Here is a 23,889-nt window from a genome sequence, read left to right as displayed (position 1 = left end):
CTCAAAACCTCACACATGTGCACACGTGCTCCCATCTGTAGTTAGTCTCCATGACAGTGATGAAGAAAAAGATTATATTCACTATGGAATCCCCCCCCACCCCCCCCCACCCCCACCTCCCCATAAATATGTCCTCTTCATTAAAAAGAGATGTAATTTTGCAACATCTTACAAAAATCAACCTGCATTATTGGATTTTGGTAGAAACTAAATTTTCTCAGTTTTGTGAAATGTGAAAGGCCCTATAGCTTTAGGTTTGACTTAGGTAAAGTTGTATTAAGATCTGTGTAATTATTACGTTTGATGCACAATAAGAATTTTTTTAACTGTGAGCGGAGGCTGGGCCTAAGAGGAAAAAGGTCTCACTGTAACAATAAAACTATTGTGTTAAAGCCCTAAAACATTTTTTGTCTTGAGTATATTTCATTTTATTTTCACCTAAACCTGTTCTTGCTGCTTTCAATAGCACGTTTCAACAGGAAGTGGTCTGGATGTTAACAGACAGCCACTTCAGTCTTGCTCTTAATCTTCTAAATGCTGCTATAGTTGCAGATTAATGTGCAAAGAAAATATTGTAGAAAATGTGATATTAATTTTAAATCTGTCAGCATTATTTGAAGACAAATTATCGTGCAACACAACAAACTGACTTCTTTACAAAAACATAAAAGAGCAAAACACTTCCGCAAATGAATTGACATGGTCTTGTGGTTTCTGTCCCATGATGCTCAGAGAGGTTAAGTTACAGTAAACCCACCATGCTGTTCACAACGTACAAAATGCTGACAATGAAGCCTGAAAAATGGATTTCCTCTTTAGTCCTGTGCCTCACCTATGTGTCTTCAAATGGTACGTCTTATAATTTTGTTCAAAACCATTATTTCAGTGATGGTTTTTCATTTTACATTTTCAATCTCAGTTGTTACAAACAATATTAAAATCGCAATTTTAATTGGCGACAGAGTTGATAAATGACCATTTTAATTGTCAAGACAATAGAAACTAGAAATAAAAGATCACAAATGAAAATGAAGGCACTAAGAAGTGACCCAAACAAGACAAATAATTTTTATAATCATGTTTTCATACTTTCACCTGCCCACACACACACACACACACACACACACACACACAAATGTGGTTGTTTTTAATGGATACCAGATACCAGAATAATTTTGTAAAAATATGTACAGTAAATACCTTTACAGAACTACTTGTAAATTCTGCTGTTTAAAGCTATTGTAATTTACATAAAATTTTCAACCAGTAAATCAAAGTTTTAAAATTCATTATTTCTGTGGAATCAGTTGTTACTTATTGTGTAGGGGTGGTGGCAAAGTGGTTAGTGCACTTGGCTTCAGAGCAGAAGGTTCCCAGTTCAAATCCCACCCCTGCCATATTTATCCATGTATTGTGGAGTTGTGTCAGGAAGGGCATCGGGCATAAAACTTGTGTCAATTAAACATGCAAATTCACCTTGGATTTGCTGTGGTGACCACAAGTGCTAAAAAAAAAAGGAGCAGCCGAAGGGACTTAATTACTTTTAGTTGTTACTTGTTGTACACTGAATGGAATTTACAGTGTATCTGGAAAGTATTCACAACATTTCACTTTTTCCACATATTGTTATGTTACAGCCTTATTCCAGAATGGATGCAATTAATTTTTTCACAAAATTTTACACACAATATAGTGCAGCAGAGTTAGTGTTGGCTATTGGTTGAGTTAGTAGGATTTTAAAAAGGAATAGTTTGCACCATGTGTCATGCTTAGTTATCATGTTAAGGGGGTAACATGTCACATGTCATAGAATCCAATGGACGTCAACATTGTTTGACCTTTACTTTGGAGACCAAACATTCAACACAGTCAGAACTATTCCATTTGTTAATCCCAATAGTTCAACCAATAATTTGCACCACGTTTTATCAGAACTGGAGCAACAAACTGAAACTGACTTTTGTCACCATTCTTGCTGTTTTTACCCCATAACTCCAGAAAATTCAGTTATAGATAGTCCAAACAATACATTTTTGGAATCTTTGTGATCAGACACATAATGTGGTATAGCTTTCAATATGATTGGAACATTTTTTTTACCCCTATGCAGTTCATCAATTGACTCCTACTTGGCCCCCTATTGAAAATTCAAATGGCTAATGTTATTTTTCTACAATATATACCAAAAGGTATACACAGTCAAATTTTGATGCTTGTAACCAGATCTGAATGATTCTTACAGTTATTTACTGTACTAATACCCCATAATAACAATGTGAAAATGAGTTGTTGTTTTTTGTTGTTTTTTTCAAATTTATAAAAAAGAAATCACATATACATAAGTATTCACAGCCTTTGCCACAAAGCTCAAAATTGAGCTGAGGTGCATCCTGTTTCCACAGATCCTCCTTGAGATGTTTCGACAGCTTAATTGGAGTCCACCTGGAGACAATTCAGTTGATTGGACATGATTTGGAAAGGAACGCACCTGTCTACATATGTGTTCCCACAGTTGACAGTGCATGTCAGAGCACAAACCAAGCATGAAGTCAAAGGAATTGTCTGTAGACCTCTGATAGGATTGTCTTGAGGCACAAATCTGGGGAAGGGTACATAAACATTTCTGCTGCTTTGAAGGTCCCAATAAGCACAGTGGCCTCCATCATCCACAAATGGAAGGAGTTTGGATCCACCAGGACTCTTGCTAGAGCTGGCCGCACGTCTAAATTGAGCGATCCGGGGAGAAGGGCTTTAGTCAGGGAGGTGACCAAGAACCCAATGGTCAGTCTGTCAGAGCTCCAGCATTCCTCTGTGGTGAGAGGAGAACCTTCCAGAAGGACAACAAACTCTACCACCAATTAGGCCTGTTTGGTAGAGTGGCCAGACAGAAGCCACAAATTAGTAAAAGGCAAATGGCATCCAACTTGGAGTTTGCCAAAAGGCACCTGAAGGACTCTCAGACCATGAGAAACAAAATTCTCTGCTCCAAGGCACTCTTGATCTCAGACTGGGGTGACGGTTGATCTTTCAGTAAGACAATGACCCTAAGCACACAGCCAAGATATCAAAGGAGTGGCTTCAGGACAACTCTGTGAATGTCCTTGAGTGGCCCAGCCAGAGCCCAGACCTGAATCCGATTGACTATCTCCGGTGAGATTTGAAAATGGCTGTGCACCGATGGTCCTCATCCAACCTGATGAAGCCTGAGAGGAGCTGCAAAGAGGAATGGACAAAACTGCTCAAAGATAGGTGCACCAAGCTTGCGGCATCATATTCAAGAAGACTTGAGGCTGTAATTTCTGACAAATATACATCGACAAAGTATTGAGCAATGGCTATGAATACTTATGTACGTCATTCCATGTCAATTCAACGAGGGCCTCATGCACATTGTCTCAGATTTTCTTCAAATTTTAATCAAATATTGCCAGACTATTCAGAACAACAAATCTGAAGTTTGATGCCTGTAGGCCATGTAGCTTCTGAGATATGGCCAATTTAGTGTGCATGGGGTCTGCCGTCTTTTTAGGCAAAAATTATGGCCATCATTTCTGGAGCCATGTTCAAGGTAGAATATCTCAGCAAATAATGGACTTAGAGGCCTGAAATATTCTGTGGCAGTTGTCATGGAGACTAAGACTTGGACTATAGTCAAACAACAGATATTGACACTAAACTGTGAAGTTTATGTATGCTCAAAATATGGAAAATATTAAATTGACCATTACGAGCATCCATGATTGAAACACTGAAGCACACCATTACACTCAAAGAAGCCTTTCCATTTCTTGGCTCCTTAATGCCAGCTATACTGGCTATGAAATATGTAAATGTGGCATATCTGTGGTAATTGGTTATTGTGGGAGAAACCTCTGAAATCTGAAAAAAGCATTTTGTGGTCGAATTTTATTAGAAGAAAAGCTCATGTGGGCAGTAAAAATAAAACTCTTCAAACTGATTCCATTTTGAAGGTATTGATATCTACTTTAAATATGGCCTTCTTTATGAAACTCCTTCTTGGTTAATTTAAGCATCCAATTATGGCTAATTTGTTATGTGAATAGTTTGTTCAAATTTATAAAGATGGATCAGGAATTTACCATGTTGCTTCAAAATGTGCCCTGATTTGCTATTCGGGATTAAACATGAAGGAACAGCGCTTTGTGGAATAGTCAGTGATAATGCAGCAGTCGACAGTCAAAGCAAAATGCGTAGAAGACCTACCAGCCTATAATTAACTTTCCTGTTTGCAATTTAAATATTTTTATAAATATAAATATTATAAATATATAAATATTTTTATATATAATACAATTATACTCTGATCAAAGATATGAAAAGTTACAGCTTTTTCTCATCTTATCTTTCCCTTTTATTGAAAATTGTACAGGATGGATGCCGCATTGCTTGTCCCAATGTGGGCAACCATGATTTTTACACATTTTCTGCTGCCACATCTGAAGCCTACAATAGCCGTTTCCATTTCCAAAAACAGCTCAATGTGCACCTGTCATTTTTAACAGGCATACACATCCTTAACATTTAAAAGGTTTAAAAGCACGCTCTGCTTACTCTGATTGTACTGCCGAATGTTTGGTAACCTGTTTGACGTCACCTTCTCTCAAGGCCGATTTTCAGGCATGTCCACGTGTAACGTGCATTTTGATGAATGGTCAAGAAGCTACAGAACTGCATGCCTGAGGGAACATTTGATACTGAAATTAAAACTCAGCTTCAGATCACATGACTGCAACAAAAAATTATGACCTTCCATATGATCGTAGACCAAAACAGGAAGTGGAAATGAAATGAAATTACTGAAATTAAGGGTTGGAATACATTTAAAGGCATACTGACTCTGAGCAAACCTTTCTGATTTATTAATATATTCTCAATATTTATAAGTGCTCTCTAGTGACCCCTAGTTTTAAGTTACAAAATGTGTAACCACTCCAAAAAAAATTTCATTCCATCCTTGGCTATGTTTTTTTGGATTACGGGTCTTGGGCCTGGTCTGCTTTCTCTAGTTTCTTTACCAGATCTCATACAAGATATGATTTATTTTCTGGTGTTGGTGTGCATATTTATTTGGGCAGAAGATAAATGTCCTAAATATATGGCCTTGTATTTCATCTTCCTCATTAAGGTGAGCAGCACTGTCCTGAGGACTGCAATAAAAAAGTGTTCAGCGCTCCGCTTGGCTCCTCTGTGCTCCTCGAGTGCAACTTTTCAAAAAGTAACACCAACAATGAGTGGGTGTCATGGCTCCATATGCCTGACTATGGACTGCTCAAACTAAACTCCGCAGGGCGCATTCAGTTCATGGACCCCAGGTACGGCCGAGTGACTGTCTTTCCAAACCAGGGCTCTGATGGGAACTACTCAATCCACATCGATAAGCTTCAAGACTCCGACCTGGGAGGATATTGTTGTGTGCAGGGGCAAAACTGTCTCCAAGCAGAATTAGTGGCTGAAAGAGGTAAGACATAATCTGCTGAACAGATACAGTGACAATCGATTTTATTTGCACAAAAGCAGTGTTGTATTCTTTCCATGGTTAGAAACCTCATCGGTCAAACATGAAGTACACATAACTGAAGCAACACTTCCTGTATAATGCACCAGTGTTAAACCACAACTTATCACTTAGATACAATGAGTGAGGAGATGCAGCTGCTGATTTACACCAGTGCTGGAGCTGCCGTTTTAACCTTGCTGATGATTGGCTGCTACTTCTGTGTGAAATGCACATGTGAGTAATAGCACCCTCTAATATTGCCCTAATACTAATTGAACTTAGTGAGCTTTCTTCCCAGACACAATCACTGGCATGGTTAAATGTCTGTTTGTTTGTTTGTTTCAGTGAATTTAGGAAAAACTCTGCATAACTATGTGAACAATCAAGGTGGTACAGCGCCTACAGAGGGTAAGCAGTGGCATTAGAGCTGATTATTAAATCAATCTAATTTACAGAATATGTTACATTTCTTTAACCCACAATTCTACATTAGGTCAGTTTCTATATGTAGTAAGAGACAACTGTGTGCATATGTCTCTCTCCTGTACAAATGGCACCTCAGAATTGAACCAAACTTGGCATACCTATACTTTGACATATGGGGAGTAGCATACATAGGCTATTGAGGACTTTAGTAATAGCAGTATCATTTTTATTATTATTATTAGTCATAGTAGTAGTCAAAGGGAGAGACACTTTTTTGCTGCAGAACTGAGCCAAACGTGGAGTACATATATTGACATATGGGGAATGACATAGGCTATTGAGCACTTTAGTAGAAATAAGTACTAGTAGCAGCAGTACGACAGTAGTAGTAGTTGTTAAGGGGAGAGGCACTTTTGTGCTGCATCATCATCGGCAAGTGTGTTAAAAGGTTGGTGTCATACTTTTCTATTATTTTCTTTTTCATTTGAAATTTTTGCCTCTTCATTTTTGCAAGTAGCAGTAGTAGTAGTAGTAGTAGTATTAGTAGTAATAGTAGTGGTACTAGTAGTTAGGTCCTAACAGTTCTCTGGAATCCAGCATAGTTGGGAGGAGATAGCTTTTTTGGTTTTCATTTCAGTCTGATTATGTTTTGATTATTTTACTGATATTTTATTCAGAGATTTTTTAAAACATTAGAAAAAACATTTCTTTACCATTTATTTTTATCATTGAAGATCAAAAGTCTGGGTGTGGGACAAGCACAAAATGGCAATATTTGCATATAATGATGCTGAAAAAAGGTGAAAAAGTCATCATAGACTACTAGAACAACTTTCTTAACACACTTTCATTGTAAAGATAACTATAAAAGTGTGAAATTTCCCCTTTTTTCTGTTTTTCATACAATATGATCAAAGGACATAATAAGTGCCTGTAGTCTAAGAATCACCCACATATGTGCCCTTCCTCACCCTCATCCCCTATAGTTTGTATTAGGTAGGTCCTGTGAGCAGTTTAGGTATTATTGTCTTGCTCTAGAACACTTCAGGGTAGTCGAAGATTCCTCCAATTCAATTTCAATTTAGCAATTTCAATTTATTTCATTAATTTAGTGCCAGATCACAACAAAGTTGCCTCAAGGCGCTTCACACAAGTAAGTTCTAACCTTACCAACCCCCAGAGCAAGCATACAGGTGACAGTGGTAAGGAAAAACTCCCTCTGATGATTTGAGGAAGAAACCTCAAGCAGACCAGACTCAAAGGGGTGACCCTCTGCTTGGGCCATGCTACAAAACAATTGACAAAACAATTTACAAAATGAATATACAGAAAATTTTGCTGGTGCACAGGATGGGAGAGTTGCAGAAAAAGACACCACTCCCATCTCTGGATGGAGCCACACCTCAAACAGAGAGAAAAAATGGAATCAGACATCAGAAAGACAACAAATACAGTATACTTTGTCAGCATTAAGCAACAAGAAAAACAGAAGAAATTCTAAGGTGATCACCGGCCACTAGCCCTAAGCTTCACTAAAAGACCCAGACTTTAGATAAAGTTGAGGCCGTGGCACGCTCTGTTTCCTAATGACGTGAATTTAAAAGGGTAAAAAGCATAGTAACATTCAATGTCAGTATGCTAGCCATACGAAAGGGAAAATAAATGTGTCTTATGTCTGGACCTGAAAGTGGCTACAGAATCTGACTGTTTTATTGATGCAGGGAGATCATTCCACAGAACAGGGCCACGATAAGACAAAGCTCTGTGACCCGCAGACTGTTTATTCACACTACGAACACAAAGTAGTCCTGCACTCTGAGAACGCAGAGCCCGGGCCGGTACGTAGGGTTTAATTAGGTCATCGAAGTAGGGAGGTGCCAGTCCGTGAACAAATTTATAGGTTATTAACAGAACCTTAAAATCTGATCTCACAGGGACAGGAAGCCAGTGAAGGGATGCCAAAATGGGTGTAATGTGGTCTAACTTTCTGCTTCCTGTCAAACTTCCTGCTTCCTGTCAAACTCCAGAAGGATCCAATGATCCTTCTGTTTGTGGACAACTCAAATTGAAATGTATATATTCACAGTGTAGCCACTGTCACCAAGTTACCAATACCTGTTAACAGTACTAACAAACACAAACAAATAAAATAAATAAATATAACATGTAATTTGTTATAGCTACAGAGCTGTTAAAGATAAATAAAAAGGTAGGACAGCAGTGAATAATGAACCACAATTTTTCTTTTTCTGTCAATATCCTCACACAGCTATCAGTCATCCACCTGCAGCAACAGGAGACGACTATGAAGAAGAGGACAGAGGTAATCGGAAAAAAATTCAACACGTGTTGGACAAATTATATATTTTTTTTAATTCATACTGTGTTCTGTTTCTTCACAACATTTGTCAATATTCTCAATGTGCTTTTTTTCTCACAGGATCATACATTAATGTCCTTGTTTACGGTGCGTTCAAATTTTTATTTTCCATTGTATCTTTTTTGTTCATTAGCTATCTATAAAACTTCATTCAACGTGATGGGATGCTCCGTATCTGTAACCTAACAAATGTATGTGTCTGTGTATTTCTTTGTTCCTTCTTTAAAAATTAGAAAATGATGAGTTTGACCCAGGCATCCACCAGAATCAGCTATCCAGAAATGATCATGGACAACGCATTTGTCATGATCTGAACAGGAGTTCACTTAATCAAAGTGAGCCTGAATCTAGTGTGCATGAGAGGAGAAAATCTGCCTTTCATACAGGTGCTTAATGAACAAAGTTACAGTTTGTAATCTGGATGAACATTTAGTCAGGTCAGACTTGATTGATGTTGCATATTCTCACCTTTTCAGAGCTCATCTGCAGAATTCAGCAGCCAAATGTCAATCAGGATTACAAGTATTATGGTACTATAACTCTCTGGTACCACACTGTTATTGTTAAGATATCTTGGTTTTCACTCATTTGTTTTGTTAAACAGCGAACCAAAGTGAAATCATCATATCAGCTCAACAGGACAATGTTTACAATGGTAATTACAATTTAGTTCAATCTGATACATTGACTTTGTGGTGACACGTCTTTCACTCAGCTACATCTGTGGTTAAAAGTTTACATACACACAACATGGACAGGAATGTCTTGGCAATACTGTATTTTCAGGGATTTGTTTGAGCTATTTTTTTCTGGGGCAGAATGACTATGTATAACATATAGTCCATGAGCCAGTCATTAATTTTAACCTAATAGGTACCACTTAAGGGGACTAAACAACACTTACAATCCAGCCTCAATGTACCATGGCCTACCCAAAAATGTATAATAGCCATCCCAGGGTGGTAGCTATAGCCAGGTAGAGGTCAATGAAGGGTCACACAGAGGTGAAAATTTCAAAATGCTCCAATCATGTTGAAAAATATAACACATTATTTGTCTGATCATATCAATTCCAAAAAGGTATAGTTTGAACTATCTATGACTGAATGTTGCAGAGTTATGTGGTAAAAACAGCAAAATTGTGACAAAGGTCAGTTTCAGTATATACTGGGGTCAAAAGTTAAAGTTGCTCCACTGTCAGAAAAAAAAAAAATGATGCAAATTATTTATTGAAATTAAAGGATTCCAGCACCTCACCTTCCTCACTCCAGGAGCATGAGGTGAGGAAAAACCTAAGAGCAGTGAACCCCAGGAAAGCTGCTGGCCCTGGCGGTATTCCGGAGGCAGTGATTAAAGCATGTGCAGACCAACTGGCAGGGATCCTCACCAAACTCTTCAACCTCTCCCTGACACATGCCACCATTCCCACATGTCTGAAGTCCTCCACCATCATCCCCATTCCCAAAAAACCTACCATAGACAGTCTGAATGATTACAGATCCATCGCCCTGATGTTTATAATCATGAAGTGCCTTGAGCAATCAGTCTCACAGCACATCAGATATGTCCTCCCTCCCTCCCTTGACCCCCACCAGTTTGCTTACAGGCAAACCGGTCTACAGAGGACACCATCGCCCTCACTCTCCACACAGTGCTGAGCCACCTGGGAACAAGAAGAGCTATGTTAGGACGATCTTCGTGGACCAGCTCATAGTTTAACACCATCTTGCCGGACATTCTCATTACCAAACTGCTGAAATTACAGTTCCCCCTCCCCACCTGTAACTGAATTAAAAAATTTCTGACGAGCCACCCACACTCTATGAGACTCGGCTCCCACCACTCCTCCACACTCGCACTGGTTCCTCTTAAGGCTGGGGTCTGAGCCCTCTACTGTACGCCCTGTACACCTACAACTGGTCTCCAACCCACCTACCCAACTGCATTACAAAATATGCGGATGATACCACAGTGGTCGGACTCATCAGCGACGGGGACGAGACAGCGTACAGGGTGGAGGTGGCAGAACTGTAGCTCTGGTGCTCAGAGAACAACCTGACCCTGAGCATTCATAAGACAAAAGAACTCACCATGGACTTCAGGAAGAACAGACAGGACCACCACCCCCCCCATCCTCATAAATGGGGAACAGGTGGAAACTGTCACCACCTTCAGGTTTCTGGGTACCCACATCTCCACAGACCACACCTGGACCTCCACCATCAGGGTTCTGGTTAAGAAGGCTCAGCAGCAGCTATACTTCCTGTGTTTCCTCAGGAAGAGCAATCTGGACATGAAGCTGCTGCATGCTGGCCTTCTATCTCTCTCCTCTGTGGAGAGCGTACTGCCATACTGTCTGGGTGTGTGGTATGCAGGCTTAACAGCCAAGGACAGAAAGGTGGTGCAGAGGGTCATTAGCACTGCCCTAAAGATCATTGGCTGCCCTTTGCCCAGACTGGAAAACATCACCACATCCTGCTGCCTTAGGAAAACCAAGGCCATCACAGGAGACCCCTCACACCCTGCCTACCCCCTGTTTGACCTGTTGCCCTCCAGGAAATGCTCCATGTCAACAAAGTCCCACACCAGCAGGCTGACAAACAGCTTCTTCCTCTGGACCATATATACTACAAACACCCATGGATACAAGGGTTGGGTATTGAATGCAGGTTCCTTTTAAGTATTGTTAAAAAATGAGTCGATCCACTGACATCAATAACCTTTTTGCTTAAGGATTCCCTTTTATCGGTCCTTCAGTTCAGGACACTGGCGTGTCGTTGTTTTGAAGGTGTTTATCGGGAAAATGATCATTTCTCTGCATTGAGTGCGGACTGCAATGGGTCTGCTTGAAGCTTGAAGCACCGACGCAGCTCTTCAACCCACTGTTCGCTGGTTCTCTGCTTCGCTGGATTTTAGAAGTGGCAGGTCTGCAATTTCTTCATTAATCCCTCTCAGAGCCATTTAAAGATGTCAATCGTGAGTCAGTTTGTGAGTCAGTTTTCCCAGTTTGTGGCTTAAAGTCACTAACTGGGACTCTTGACTTGTTGCGGGCAAGAAACGAGAATCGTCCTCTGTTCCACATCGGAGTTTTACGCGATGGTTCTCTGGCATGAACACCAGCCTATGTGTAAACTGAAGTTGTCCATCGGGTAAGGGAAATAATAATAACTAGGACTGCAAGCAGTCATATACGGGCCCTCGTTCCGCGCAACCGCCTACCCATGCCACTGGGTGCCCTTGTGAGCACATGTGGGCATGTGCACGCAGGGGCAACCACTCATCACAGAGTTAAAATTTTAAACAAATCACACAATGTATCAAGGAGTTATGACATGTTGATTGTCATCTACTAGGGGGCGCTCAGTGTACAAAGAGAGGGGCTGGGTGTGTTCAGGGGCCAACCGTCATCATACATGTGAAGTTTCAAGTCAATCAGGCAAAGCATGAAGGAGTTATCATGACTTGATGTTCCATGGCAAAGGGTCAAAATGGCGGCACCATAGCGGCCACACCCTTCAACATAGAGAAAAGCTTTCGATAACTTTTGGTCAGTATCATCTTTGGATGCTGTCAAAGAAATTTGAAGTGCATTGGTCAAAATCCCTAGGAGGAGTTCGTTCAAATACAACATGTGGAAATCATTTCAAAATGAGAAGAAAATTCAAAATGGCCGACTTCCTGTTTGGAGTAGACCCATGGTGCAAGGGACTTTTTTGTACGTCTATGCAAGTCACACATGTGTACCAATTTTCATCTCCCTACTCCAAAAAAACCCCTATGGGGAGGGGTTTTTGAAAGTTTCAAGGGGGCGCTATTGAGGCATTTTGCCCCGCCCACGGGCGACACCCCTATGAATTGTAAGAGGTTGTCGTGCTCGACCTGTGTATCAATTTTCATGATGATGTGACAAAATTAAAGCCGTCAAAAGGAAGAACGTAATTTCATGGTGAATGGGCAATATTCGTCACGCCGCCACACGGACGCCGTTACTCGTAACTTCACGGCGTTCATCGCCTATGTTTACCAATTTGTTATGCATGTTTTAGAAGTGGAATGAAGTTGATTGGGTTAAGCATGTGACATCAGGACCTGTTAAAGTAAAAATAGGACATTTCCCGCCACCACCGGGGGGCGCTATGGCGCAGGTGGGAACTTAAGATATGTAGACGTTCAGGGCGGAGCCTTCATCATGTTCAACAAGTTTGAAGGATCTATGATGAAGTATGTGGGTGTGACAGCCGTTCGAAGTGAAATGGCGTGCTCCGAAAAGCTCGCCAAGGTTTGACGACCCCTAGCAGCCACGCCTTTTGACTTAATTAGAATCTTTTGATAACTTTTGCTCACCATTGTGTTGTGATGATTTTGACCAAATTTGAAGACAATCGGATGAAATCCCTAGGACGAGTTCGTTCAAATGTAAGTAGTGGAAATGGCCAAAAATGGCAAAAATTTGCTCAAAATCGAAACTTAAAATCAAAATGGCCAACTTCCTGTTGATATTTCACCATGACAGTAAGAGACTTTTTCGTGCGTCCTGGCATGGTAAATATGTGTACTGAATTTCGTGAGGCTACGATGAAAAAAGCCCAATGAGGAGGGGTTTTTGAACATTTCTAGGGGGCGCTATTTCGCGATTTTTCTGCGACCATGTGCGACGCCCCCAAAATATCGAATTTCGGATCCGGCCGGACGACTTTGGAAAGTTTGGTGAGTTTTTGAGCATGGGAAGAGGTCGAACTTTCGATTTCAAAAGTGATAATAATAATAATAATAATAAATAATAATAATAATAACTAGGACTGCAAGCAGTCATATACGGGCCCTCGTTCCACGCGACCGCCTACCCAGGCCAGTGGGTGCCCTTGTGACCACATGTGGGCATGTGCATGCAGGGGTTACCACTCATCACACAGTTAAAATTTTAAACAAATCACACAATGCATCAAGGAGTTATGACATGTTGATTGTTCATCCACTAGGGGGCGCTCAGTGTACAAACAGAAGGGCTGGGTGTGTTCAGGGGCCAACCGTCATCATACATGTGAAGTTTCAAGTCAATCAGGCAAAGCATGAAGGAGTTATCATGACTTGATGTTCTATGGCAAAGGGTCAAAATGGTGGCACCATAGCGGCCACACCCTTCAACATAGAGAAAAGCTTTCGATAACTTTTGTTGAGTATCATCTTTGGATGCTGTCAAAGAAATTTGAAGTGCATTGGACAAAATCCCTGGGAGGAGTTCGTTCAAATACAACATGTGGAAATCACGCCAAAATGAGAAGAAAATTCAAAATGGCTGACTTCCTGTTTGGAGTAGACTCATGGTGCAAGAGACGTTTTTGTACGTCTATGAAAGTCACACGTGTACCAATTTTCATCTCCCTACTCCAAAAAAACCCCTATGTGGAGGGTTTTTTGAAAGTTTCAAGGGGGCGCTATTGAGGCATTTTGCCCCGCCCATGGGCGACTTCCCTATGAATTGTAAGAGGTTGTCATGCTCGACCTGTGTATCAATTTTCATGATGATGTGACAAAATTAAAGCCGTCAAAATGAAGAACGTAATTTCATGGCGAATGGGCAATATTCGGCCGCCACACGGACGCCGTTACTTGTAACTTCACGGCGTTCATCGCCTACGTTCACCAATTTGTTCTGCATGTTTTAGAAGTGGAATGAAGTTGATTGGGTTAAGTATGTGACATCAGGACCTCTTAAAGTAAAAATAGGACATTTCCCGCCACCACCGGGGGGCGCTATGGCGCAGGTGGGAACTTAAGATATGTAGACGTTCAGGGCAGAGCCCTCATCATGTCCAGCAAGTTTGAAGGATCTACGATGATGTATGTGGGTGTGACAGCCGTTCGAAGTGAAATGGCATGCTCCGAAAAGCTTGCCAAAGTTTGACGACCCCTAGCAGCCACGCCTTTTGACTTAATTAGAATCTTTTGATAACTTTTGATCACCATTGTGTTGTGATGATTTTGACCAAATTTGAAGACGATCGGATAAAATCCCTAGGAGGAGTTCGTTCAAATGTAAGTAGTGGAAATGGCCAAAAATGGCAAAAATTTGCTCAAAATCGAAACTTAAAATCAAAATGGCCGACGTCCTGTCGATATTTCACCATGACAGTAAGAGACTTTTTCGTGCGTCCTGGCATGGTAAATATGTGTACCGAATTTCGTGAAGCTACGACGAAAAAAGCCCAATGCGGAGGGGTTTTTGAAAATTTCTAGGGGGTGCTATTTCGCGATTTTTCTGCGACCATGTGCGACGCCCCCAAAATATCGAATTTCAGATCCGGCCGGATGACTTTGGAAAGTTTGGTGAGTGTTTGAGCATGGGAAGAGGCCGAAATTTCGATTTCAAGAGTGAGAATAATAATAATAATAATAATAATAATAAATAATAATAAATAATAATAAATAATAATAATAATAATAAACAGCGCAATTACAATAGGGTCCTCGTAGGACGTTGCCTACTCGGGCCCTAATAATAATAATAATAATAATAATAATAATAATAATAATAAACAGCGCAATTACAATAGGGTCCTCGTAGGACGTTGCCTACTCGGGCCCTAATAATAATAATAATAATAATAATAATAATAATAATAATAATAAACAGCACAATTACAATAGGGTCCTCGTAGGACGTTGCCTACTCGGGCCCTAATAATAATAATAATAATAACCTTTGTTTTGTGAGACTAAGTGCACAGCTCCAAAGAGACATGCAGATTTAGGTCTGAATTAATAACTTCAGAGTGAATCGTTGTTTTAAATCAAATTACACCTCTTTCCAAACATAATATAAACAATAAACTGCAACCAAGCAAAACCGTTTGCAAAACCGTTTTGTTTTTTCCCCAAAATGAGACGTCCTCCATTTTTATGAATTACATCCTGACATGCAGTGCAGCCGGCTGCAAGACCTCAGCTCAGAGTCTATGGAGCTACATTTGTGTCATTAATATCTGAAAGGAAATGCTTTTGACAAAAACTATAGATTTTGTTTGTATCTATTTATGTCCAGGGATCAAGGATCCATCATGTACATCAAGGATCCAGTGACCATGTACAGATTTTAATGATTTTTATTTATGTCCAGAGATCAAGGATCCAGTGACCAATTTTTTATTTATTTACTTTAAGACTCAATAAAATGTTGTTGACATAGAAAACCTGTAAAGTCTACATTTAGTACACAGAAAATTCACTAGAGGTATCGATAAGGGAATCAATGAAGAATCGGATCAATAAGTGGAATCCATCATGGCATCGATATCAATAAAATCTTATCAATACCCATCCCTAATGAATATACACACACTCACCTCACCCACAGACCTACTCCCATAAACACCCCCGCCGTCATTGTGAGGGAAATGTCTGAACGGCTGGAGCAGCGGTGCATCAAATTTTTCCAGAAACTGTGAGAGACAGCCAGGTGGACACCATTTGGAAAATTCAGATGGCTTTCGGTGAAGATCTTATGGGGATCACACAGATTAAGGACCATTACAACCGGATTAAAGACGGCGCACAATGGCGGATGGCACGCCGCGCTCCGAGTGGCGATCGACAGGCTGAAACGACCAGATCATTTCCAAACTGAATGCTGTGTTGATCTGGGACATCGTCTGACTAGCAGAGAAATGGCAAGAGAGGTGCACATAGCACTTTTCCCGCACATTCCACTGTTAAAGGAAATTTTGTTATGAAAACAGGAGCGGAGGAATTCGCCACGGAGCCACTAATGGCGCGGAACGAAAGCACCTCCGTGTTGGTCTCACAGGACATGCCCTGACATGCTCAGCACTTCGACAATTTCTCGGATACTCACTCAACTGAAAAGCCACCCAAAGCCGTCTGAATATTCCGAATGGTGGAAGAGCTGGGCATGTCCCGTGAGACTTCCAACACAGAGGTGCTTTTGTTCCGCGCCATGAGCGGCTCCGTCCTGACGCGCAAATTCTGCCGCACATCTTTCATTACAAAATCTCCTTTAACAGTGGAATGTGCAGGAAAAGTGCTATGTCCACCTCTCTTGCCATTTCTTTGCTAGTCAGACGACGTCCCGGATCAACACAGCATTCAGTTTGGAAATGATCTGGTCGTATCATACTTACACGATTTTTTTGTTGTGTATAAGATGTCTTACTTCCTTTGTGGTGTACAGTAGCTCTGCGGGAGCACCCCCAATTTCACTGCCCCCCACTGTACAATGACAATGAAGACTATTCTATTGCATTGTATTCTGTTACTAAATGGAATAGTTTTGACTGTGTTGAATGCTTGGTCTCCAAAGTAAAGGTCAAATAAGGTCGACGTACATTGGATTCTATGACATATGACTATATATAAAACTAAGCATGACAAATGGTGAAAACTATTTCTTTTTAAAAACCCTGTTAACCATTAATTTGTACCACTTCTTACCAAAATTGGAGCAACTTTTTTGACCCCTGTACAACCTGAAACTGACCTTTGTCACCATTTTTGCAGTTTTTACCCAATAACTCTATAGAAATCAGTCATAGTTAGTCCAACTATACCTTTTTGGCATCATTATGATCAGACAAATAATACACTATATTTCTCAATATGATTGGAGCATTTTTCAATTTTAACCTTTGTGTAATTTTTTGTTGACCCCTACCTGGCTATAACTACCACCCTGGGATGGTTATCATACATTTTTGTGTAGGCCATGGTACGCTGAGGCTGGGTTCTGTCATTTAGTCCCCTTAAGTGGTACCAAAAACCTGCTTGGCCCATGGACTAATACTTCTATAATCAAAAACAAAATACCTATGAATTTTGTGCTAACATTTAAATTTATTTTGGGTTTTATTTATACACCCAGGACAGATAATATTTTGTTGAATGTTCCTTAACCAGTTTCAATTTGGCTTGACACTTGTGGTCTCCATCAGCAAGTTTCAGTCAGAATGTTTGTTGAACATTTGTCCACTTTTCTAACCAGAATTCAGTTAAAATGGTCAGATTCTAGGCACACACCCAACCTTTAAGGACAGTCCAGATATTTTTAGATGGGTTGAGGTCAGGACTTTGGGAAGGTCATCCCAAAAGCTTAATTTTATCCTGCTTCATCCATTACACAATCAGGTGTGAATTGTTGTAAACAATGAGTGTATGTAAACGTCTGATCACAAATGTATGTGTGATTTTCATTTATTGCATTAACTATGATATCATAAACAAATATATCTAACAGTATGAATGAATCCAGCAGAAATTATAACGGGTTTCAAAAAGATGCAAGCTGCAAAAGGTGATTTCTATTGTGCATATGTTCAGGATAAAATTTTAATGTGCACTTTCCAATTTCTCTGTTGTTTCTTTCTCAGAACATGAATACAAAAACCCAATTTACAACAGGAGCACAAACCACCTCAATCAACTGTGAAGAATAAACAACAAAAATAAATTGCTGTTTTCAACGTTGGCAGAGTTACTCCTTGACTGTATGTGTTAAGTATTGCTGCATTGTATATTTCTGTATGGTAACATCAATGTACTTTATTTCACAACTTCTTTGTGTCCATTGAACAAGGCAAAGAGAGATTTTATTTATTAAACATTAACTAATTACAAAGGTGACTGAAAAGTTTTGAGCCCGACCCAGAAGAAACCACAGCTGAATTAATGTAATGCTTATTTTTTTCAACAGAATCCCCAAGACCACACACTTTTTCCAGTGTCACTAGTACAGTGCCTTAATACTGTTCTCATAGGACGTCTTATCCTGTAGCTCTTGCAAGTCATCCACTGCAGATATGACCTCATTATCAGTATTATGGGTTCCAGTAAGATGCCTTTTCATGTCTGGAAACAGATGGAAGTCCAAAGGAGCCAAACCAGAGGAATAATCTGGGTGCGGAACAAGTTCAAAGCCACATTCATTCAATGGCAGCCATTACGATGGCCGACAAGCATTGTCCTGGTGAAACAGATCACCTCATCAGAACATTCCACACTGCTTCTGTCTCTTCTGGAGATAGTCCACCATTATGATGCCCTCAGCATCCCAGAAGACAGAGGTCATGACCTTTCCAGCAGATGAGACAGTTTTGGCTTTCTTTGTCATGGGAGAACCTACATGGTTTGATTGTTTCGATTGTTGTTTGGACTCTGGTTCAAAATGATGGACCCAGGTGTCATCTATGGGCATGAAGTTATCTGGATTGGTCTCAAAAAGCTGATTATTCTCCCTGGACTTTTGGAACCTCGTGCATTTCTGTTTGGCCTTGGGACCCATCTTGGTGAAAGTTTTGTCATTCCCAGTTCTTCCATCAGAACCAAATGAACTCTCTCCTGGAAAATGCCAACAGTACTGGCTATGTGATGCTCACTTGCTCTTCTGTCAGCGAGGACTATATCACAGATCTTCTGGGCAATATCTGTCAAGGTGGCGGTTCTGGGTCTTCCTTATCTTGCTCCATCTTCAACATTTGTTCTGCCCCTCTTGATTCAGTTGACCGCCATAAAACTGTAGCAAAAGATGGGGCATCCTCCTCTAATGTCATTTCTATGTTCACAAGGATCTCCTTTGAAGACGTTCCCTTTTTCGTTTTTTTCAAAATTTCACACATTCTCAAGAGAAATGTTGGTTTTTCAGAATGCAACAGATGGAAAACCACACTCTACTTTTTTGTGTCAGGCTCAAAACATTTCAATCACCACTCATGTCTTTATAAAGAAAAACTGTTCTTTGTAAAGAAAATCTTAACTGTTGAGTACGTAGCACTTGTGCTGTTAATCTTTAAAAAAAGGGCTTCTGTCTAACAGGTTCAGTCATGAAGGTCAGGTTTGTACTTGGGTAGTCATTACATAACTAATGTTTAATGACAATGACGCCGAAATAGATCTTTGTCATTTGATTGGTGGATTGTATGTCATGTGACATTCATTACACTGGTCTACGTGTTTTTTTTAGCAGTTGTCTGTTTCAGAAATATTTTAGCATGCTGAATTCAAATATGACAATAAAAGTAGCTGTTTGGCTTCCATTTACAAAATATTAAAGTTTTTACATTTTTTATCTTTATATAATTAGGTATATTGTGTTGACAGTAGAGTTTTCATGATAAATCATAAACATAGGTATTTTCATGTTTCTATGATTGTTTCTCTCCACCCTTTTCAGGCTTCAAATTCCGCAAAACTTCGGAGAGGTCGCTGCACTGCGAGATCTCAGTGACACTGAGAACTGCATTGAGGCACTCTGATCACGCTGCACTTTAACTGCTGCACATGGACAACAGCATTAACATCGCAACATAAAACTATTTTTATATTGTGTCTAAAACTTTCACAAATATATTCTCTGGGTTTATAGACGTTGTTATTGCGTTTGTTTTATGTAAACTTGCGAGAATCACAGGCTGTCTCTCCGTTATTTTCAATAGGAGTTGCTGTGAGCTACGCTCACTTCCTGATCATGTCATTCTGGGGGAAAGTGAAGTTTGCTCTTTAACATCTTGATTATTGTTCTTTACAACACTGTTTGTCCTCTTTGTTCCAGACTAATATATATAATATGTTTGAAATTCGGTTTGCGTTTATTAAATTCCACGCAGCTTAAATGTAGCAGACACGGATTATTTGTTATAATTGTTTTAGCAAGTTTTCAGGGTATCATGCATGTAGGCTCTTATTAACGTGATGAAAAGCATAAAAAATACATTTTTGTAGTATAATATTCATTTACAATTGTCTTCATGTGGATTCTCTATGTTGTTTTGACTGCAGTGACTCTCTGGCGCGCATGGGATTATGGGATACATGAAAACCCTGGATTATAATATTTCACCTGTTCTTTTTGCAACACTTCAGCAAAAGCATTATATATTAACCCTTAGTAGCACTGTAGTAACATATCTTAAAAACTAGAGCAATCATCAATTTCAAACATCACTTTCATTCTCAGTGACTCAAAATTAGTAAAGATTGACCATATTTATTTCAGAAGCATTTTGGCTGTAGACCAGTGTTATTTGTCTCATTGTATGAGTGGCATCATGTTTTGTGCATTTTGAATGTATTCTGTCCCATACGTTTCCCTCTATTTGCATGCTTCTATTAATTAGCATTTCGTATAAATGCTTCCATGATACAAGGAAGCTAAATCAGTGGCTGCATTGTTTGCGGGGACATCTTTCGCGACGAAGTGCTGTCAGATGAAAAATTGGACAAATTATCACAATTTTTTGCTGGAATGAAGTAAGCAGATGCATACTCCACACACACCGCTAAAGCTCCTCAGTGGCATTCACTGAATTCAGCAGTGTGTCTGCGTGCCGCCTGCAGGGCGGAGTGAACTGCTGGGTGGCCATAGACGGCTCTGCATCCGAGAAGAAGCACCTATCTAATTTGATGCAGCTCTCTTGAAGTTTCATGTAAAACAAACAATGACCATTTTCCTTTTGTAGAATGGAAAGGATTTTTTTTTTTTTTTTTTTTTTTTGGTGGCATAAATGGTTCCATTTTTCAACTCATACAAATATTTATACCAAGTCACTTTCAGGCAACATTCATTATTTGAATATTAGCTAATATTAGATAAGACAAATGTTAGCCTTAGCTAACTAATGTTTGTTAATCTACCTTCAGACAAAACTGAGACTAGCTAAAGTTAGCATTCACAGACACAGTACTTTTCAGAATTTCTGAAGGTGAAGCAAGTATTAAACAAGCTAGATAGCTATATTAACCAACTACAGTAGACTTTGGTTTGGGCAACACATTGGACCAGACTTAAATTAACCACTGCAATGATGGTGTGAAGCAAGCAGACAAGACCTTTGACTAATGTCAGAAAAATTAGTCACCGTTTCTGACTACAGGTGGAGGATGAGAGACACATGACTTGCTTCAACTGAAGTCTTTATTAATACCGCGGTAGTGGATAGTGAATGACACTACTTCCTTCCACTGAAGGCCTGTTAGAAACTTCAAGCTGTTCTACAGTTTCAAAATAACATGAAAGTAACGGTTACCTAGCGACAGCTTTCAGCCAATCATATCTGAAACCACTCTCCCTCCGGTAAAGAATGTCTCAGCTCACAGTTTCTCAGTTATTTGTCCAAGGCCACAGCTTGAGGAGAGATGTCTGGTCTTATCTGATTCCCTAAGGAGAGCTGTCTTTTGTCTTTTCACATGGAAACCTCAGCATTAAAGGTCTATTAACACAATATATTCAAGCAGGGGTGGTGGCCAAGTGGTTAATGTGCTTGGTTTCAATTCGGAAGGTTCTGGGTTCAAATCCCACCCCTGCCACATTTCTCCATGTAATGTGGAGTTGCGTCAGGAAGGGCATCCGGCGTAAAACCTGTGCCAAATCAACATACAGATCCACCTTGGATTTGCTGTGGCGACCCCGAGTGCAAACAAGGGAGCAGCCGAAGGGACTTACTTTACTTAACACAATATATTCAACATTTTCCCGTCATGATAAGAATGAAAATTAATAAAACACAAAAAACAACTTTTCCAACAACTAACTTTAAACATTTGGGATGTTTAAAATTGAATTACAAGATTCTTTCAGGTAAGGACTATAGGAAATATCAGTTACCACAAGGGTTGTAAAATGACCACCTTTCAGTTTTACACAATATTTTGGGCATGAAGTCAATCAATGTACGAGGTCTATTAGAAAAGTATCCGACCTTATTATTTTTTCAAAAACCATATGGATTTGAATCACGTGTGATTACATCAGACATGCTTGAACCCTCGTGGGCATGCAAGAGTTTTTTCACGCCTGTCGGTTACGTCATTCGCCTGTGGGCAGTCTTTGAGTGAGGAGTCGTCCACCCGCTCGTCGATTTTTTTCATTGTTTAGGAATGGCTCAGAGACTGTTGCTTTGTTTGATAAAAGTTTTTTCAAAACTGTAAGGCACAACTGAGTGGACACCATTCAATAAATTCAGCTGGTTTTCGGTAAAAATTTTAACGGCTGATGAGAGATTTTGGTCTGGTAGTGTCGCTTTAAGGACGGTCCACGGCGCCTGACGGCGATCTGCGCTTCAAGGCGGCAGCGTCTCGCCGTTTCAAGTTGAAAACTTCCACATTTCAGGCTCTGTTGACGCAGTAAGTCGTCAGAGAACAGAGAACTTTCAGAAGAAGTCGGCATGAGGAGTTTATTCGGACATTCCATTGTTAACGGTCATTTTGTAATGAAAGAACGTGCGGGCAGAGTCGCATGTCGGGCTGGACCCGACCGCGGGGGGTCGCGGCAGGAAAAACACCTCCGTTAGAAATCTTAACGGGCAAGTTGGAACATGCCCAAGCTGTTAAACAATTTCTCAGTTACTCACTTGTTGAAAGCCATCAAAAGCCGCCTGAATTTTACAAATGGTTTTCAACACGGAGGTGTTTTTCTGGTCGCGGCGCACACAGATTTGCGTCGTCGTCACGGAAACGACTCGGCGAATTTGCGCGCACGTTCTTTCATTACAAAATGACCTTTAACAGTGGAATGTCCACATACACTCCTCATGCCGGCCTCTTCTGAATCTTCTCTGTTCTCTCACGACGTCCTGGGTCAACAGAACCTTAAATTAGGATGATTTCAGCTCGAAACAGCCAGACAACGTCGCCTGGGAGCGCTGCGCGACGTCCCGCTCCGTGGGAAGTCCTTACACCGACAGAAACACCCCATAATCTCTCATCAGCCGTTAAACTTTTCACAGAAAACCAGCTTAATTTCTCGAATAGTGTCCACTCAGATATTCCTCACAGGTCCAGAAAAAATTTTGATAAAGCAACGCGCGGCGTCTCGAGCAGCGTGTGAAACAAAGGAATTCAGCCGAGAGGGCGGGACCACATCTCACTCAAGGCCTGCCCACAGGGAAATGACATCACCGACACGCGTGAAAAAACTCACGCATGCGCACGAGGGTTCAAGCATGATTGGTGTAATCACACGTCATTCAAATGCAAATAGTTAAAAAAAAATAAATAAATAAAAGGGTCGGTTTATTATCTAAGAGACCTCGTATGTATGTTGCATCCCACATTAGTCGGGCTATATATAAGCACTTAGCAAAGTTTCTATCCTACTACACAGAACAAGATTATCTTTCAGATGTGAGGTTGCAAAAGGCTGTGTGTATTATGTTCCTGAGTATTAAGCATTATGTGATGGGGATGAAGAGTGAAGTATATTGTAATTTTTGAAAAATAAGTGAATTTGATAGGTGAAGTGGACCGATTTAAGCTGATATTGAAAAGGAGAGCTAGTGCAACCAAACAAGGCAACCACTCTCTCTCTTGAAGTTTCATGTAGTTGGTTGGTTGGTTGCTATAGTGTCGCTTGCCTCTATTGGTGGTTGGCTCTCACTGCGGTATTGTATCACTTCCTGTTCCGGAGCACAGCGGTGTTTTTCTGTATCTGTTAGCTGTTTAATCTGCGCAGTTAGATTGATCTAGTTATCTAGATTACGATTTGTTTCCCAGTGTAATCTTTACGTGCCTTAACTAAAGCACTCCTTCTGCTGAATCACCTCTAAATTATTTACACATTATT

The 23,889-nt window shown here is 40.2% G+C and overlaps 1 protein-coding gene across 2 annotated transcripts; it reads left to right on the top strand.

Moving 5' to 3' along the window:
* Positions 1-689: 689 nt before the first annotated feature.
* LOC117508279 lies at positions 690-18,681 on the top strand. 2 transcript variants are annotated; one of them, XM_034167962.1, is made up of 11 exons: positions 690-849; positions 5,147-5,479; positions 5,651-5,752; positions 5,864-5,926; positions 8,214-8,267; positions 8,385-8,411; positions 8,558-8,710; positions 8,801-8,854; positions 8,929-8,979; positions 17,041-17,046; positions 17,705-18,681. In XM_034167962.1, the coding sequence occupies exons 1-11, from the start codon at positions 759-761 to the stop codon at positions 17,761-17,763; spliced, it is 993 nt and encodes a 330-aa protein (XP_034023853.1). In that variant the 5' UTR covers positions 690-758; the 3' UTR covers positions 17,764-18,681. The 2 variants fall into 2 exon arrangements, with proteins under 2 accessions (XP_034023853.1, XP_034023854.1); XM_034167963.1 differs by lacking the exon at positions 17,041-17,046.
* Positions 18,682-23,889: the final 5,208 nt, after the last annotated feature.

This window comes from Thalassophryne amazonica, chromosome 4, assembly GCF_902500255.1.
Source record: "Thalassophryne amazonica chromosome 4, fThaAma1.1, whole genome shotgun sequence".
In the NCBI taxonomy this organism is placed as follows: Eukaryota; Metazoa; Chordata; class Actinopteri; order Batrachoidiformes; family Batrachoididae; genus Thalassophryne; species Thalassophryne amazonica.
The sequence above is the reverse complement of the archived record's forward strand: the minus strand, read 5'-3'. Positions and strand labels throughout refer to the sequence as shown.

What these genes read in the sequence shown, in the direction of transcription:
- LOC117508279 (XM_034167962.1), top strand. Translation starts at nt 759, where the DNA reads ATGCTGTTCACAACGTACAAAATGCTGACAATGAAGCCTGAAAAATGG. An exon ending in CTTCTGTGTGAAATGCACAT is followed by an intron (nt 5,753 to 5,863) that starts GTGAGTAATAGC and finishes TGTTTGTTTCAG; the next exon opens with TGAATTTAGGAAAAACTCTG. An exon ending in TCAGGATTACAAGTATTATG is followed by an intron (nt 8,855 to 8,928) that starts GTACTATAACTC and finishes TTTGTTAAACAG; the next exon opens with CGAACCAAAGTGAAATCATC.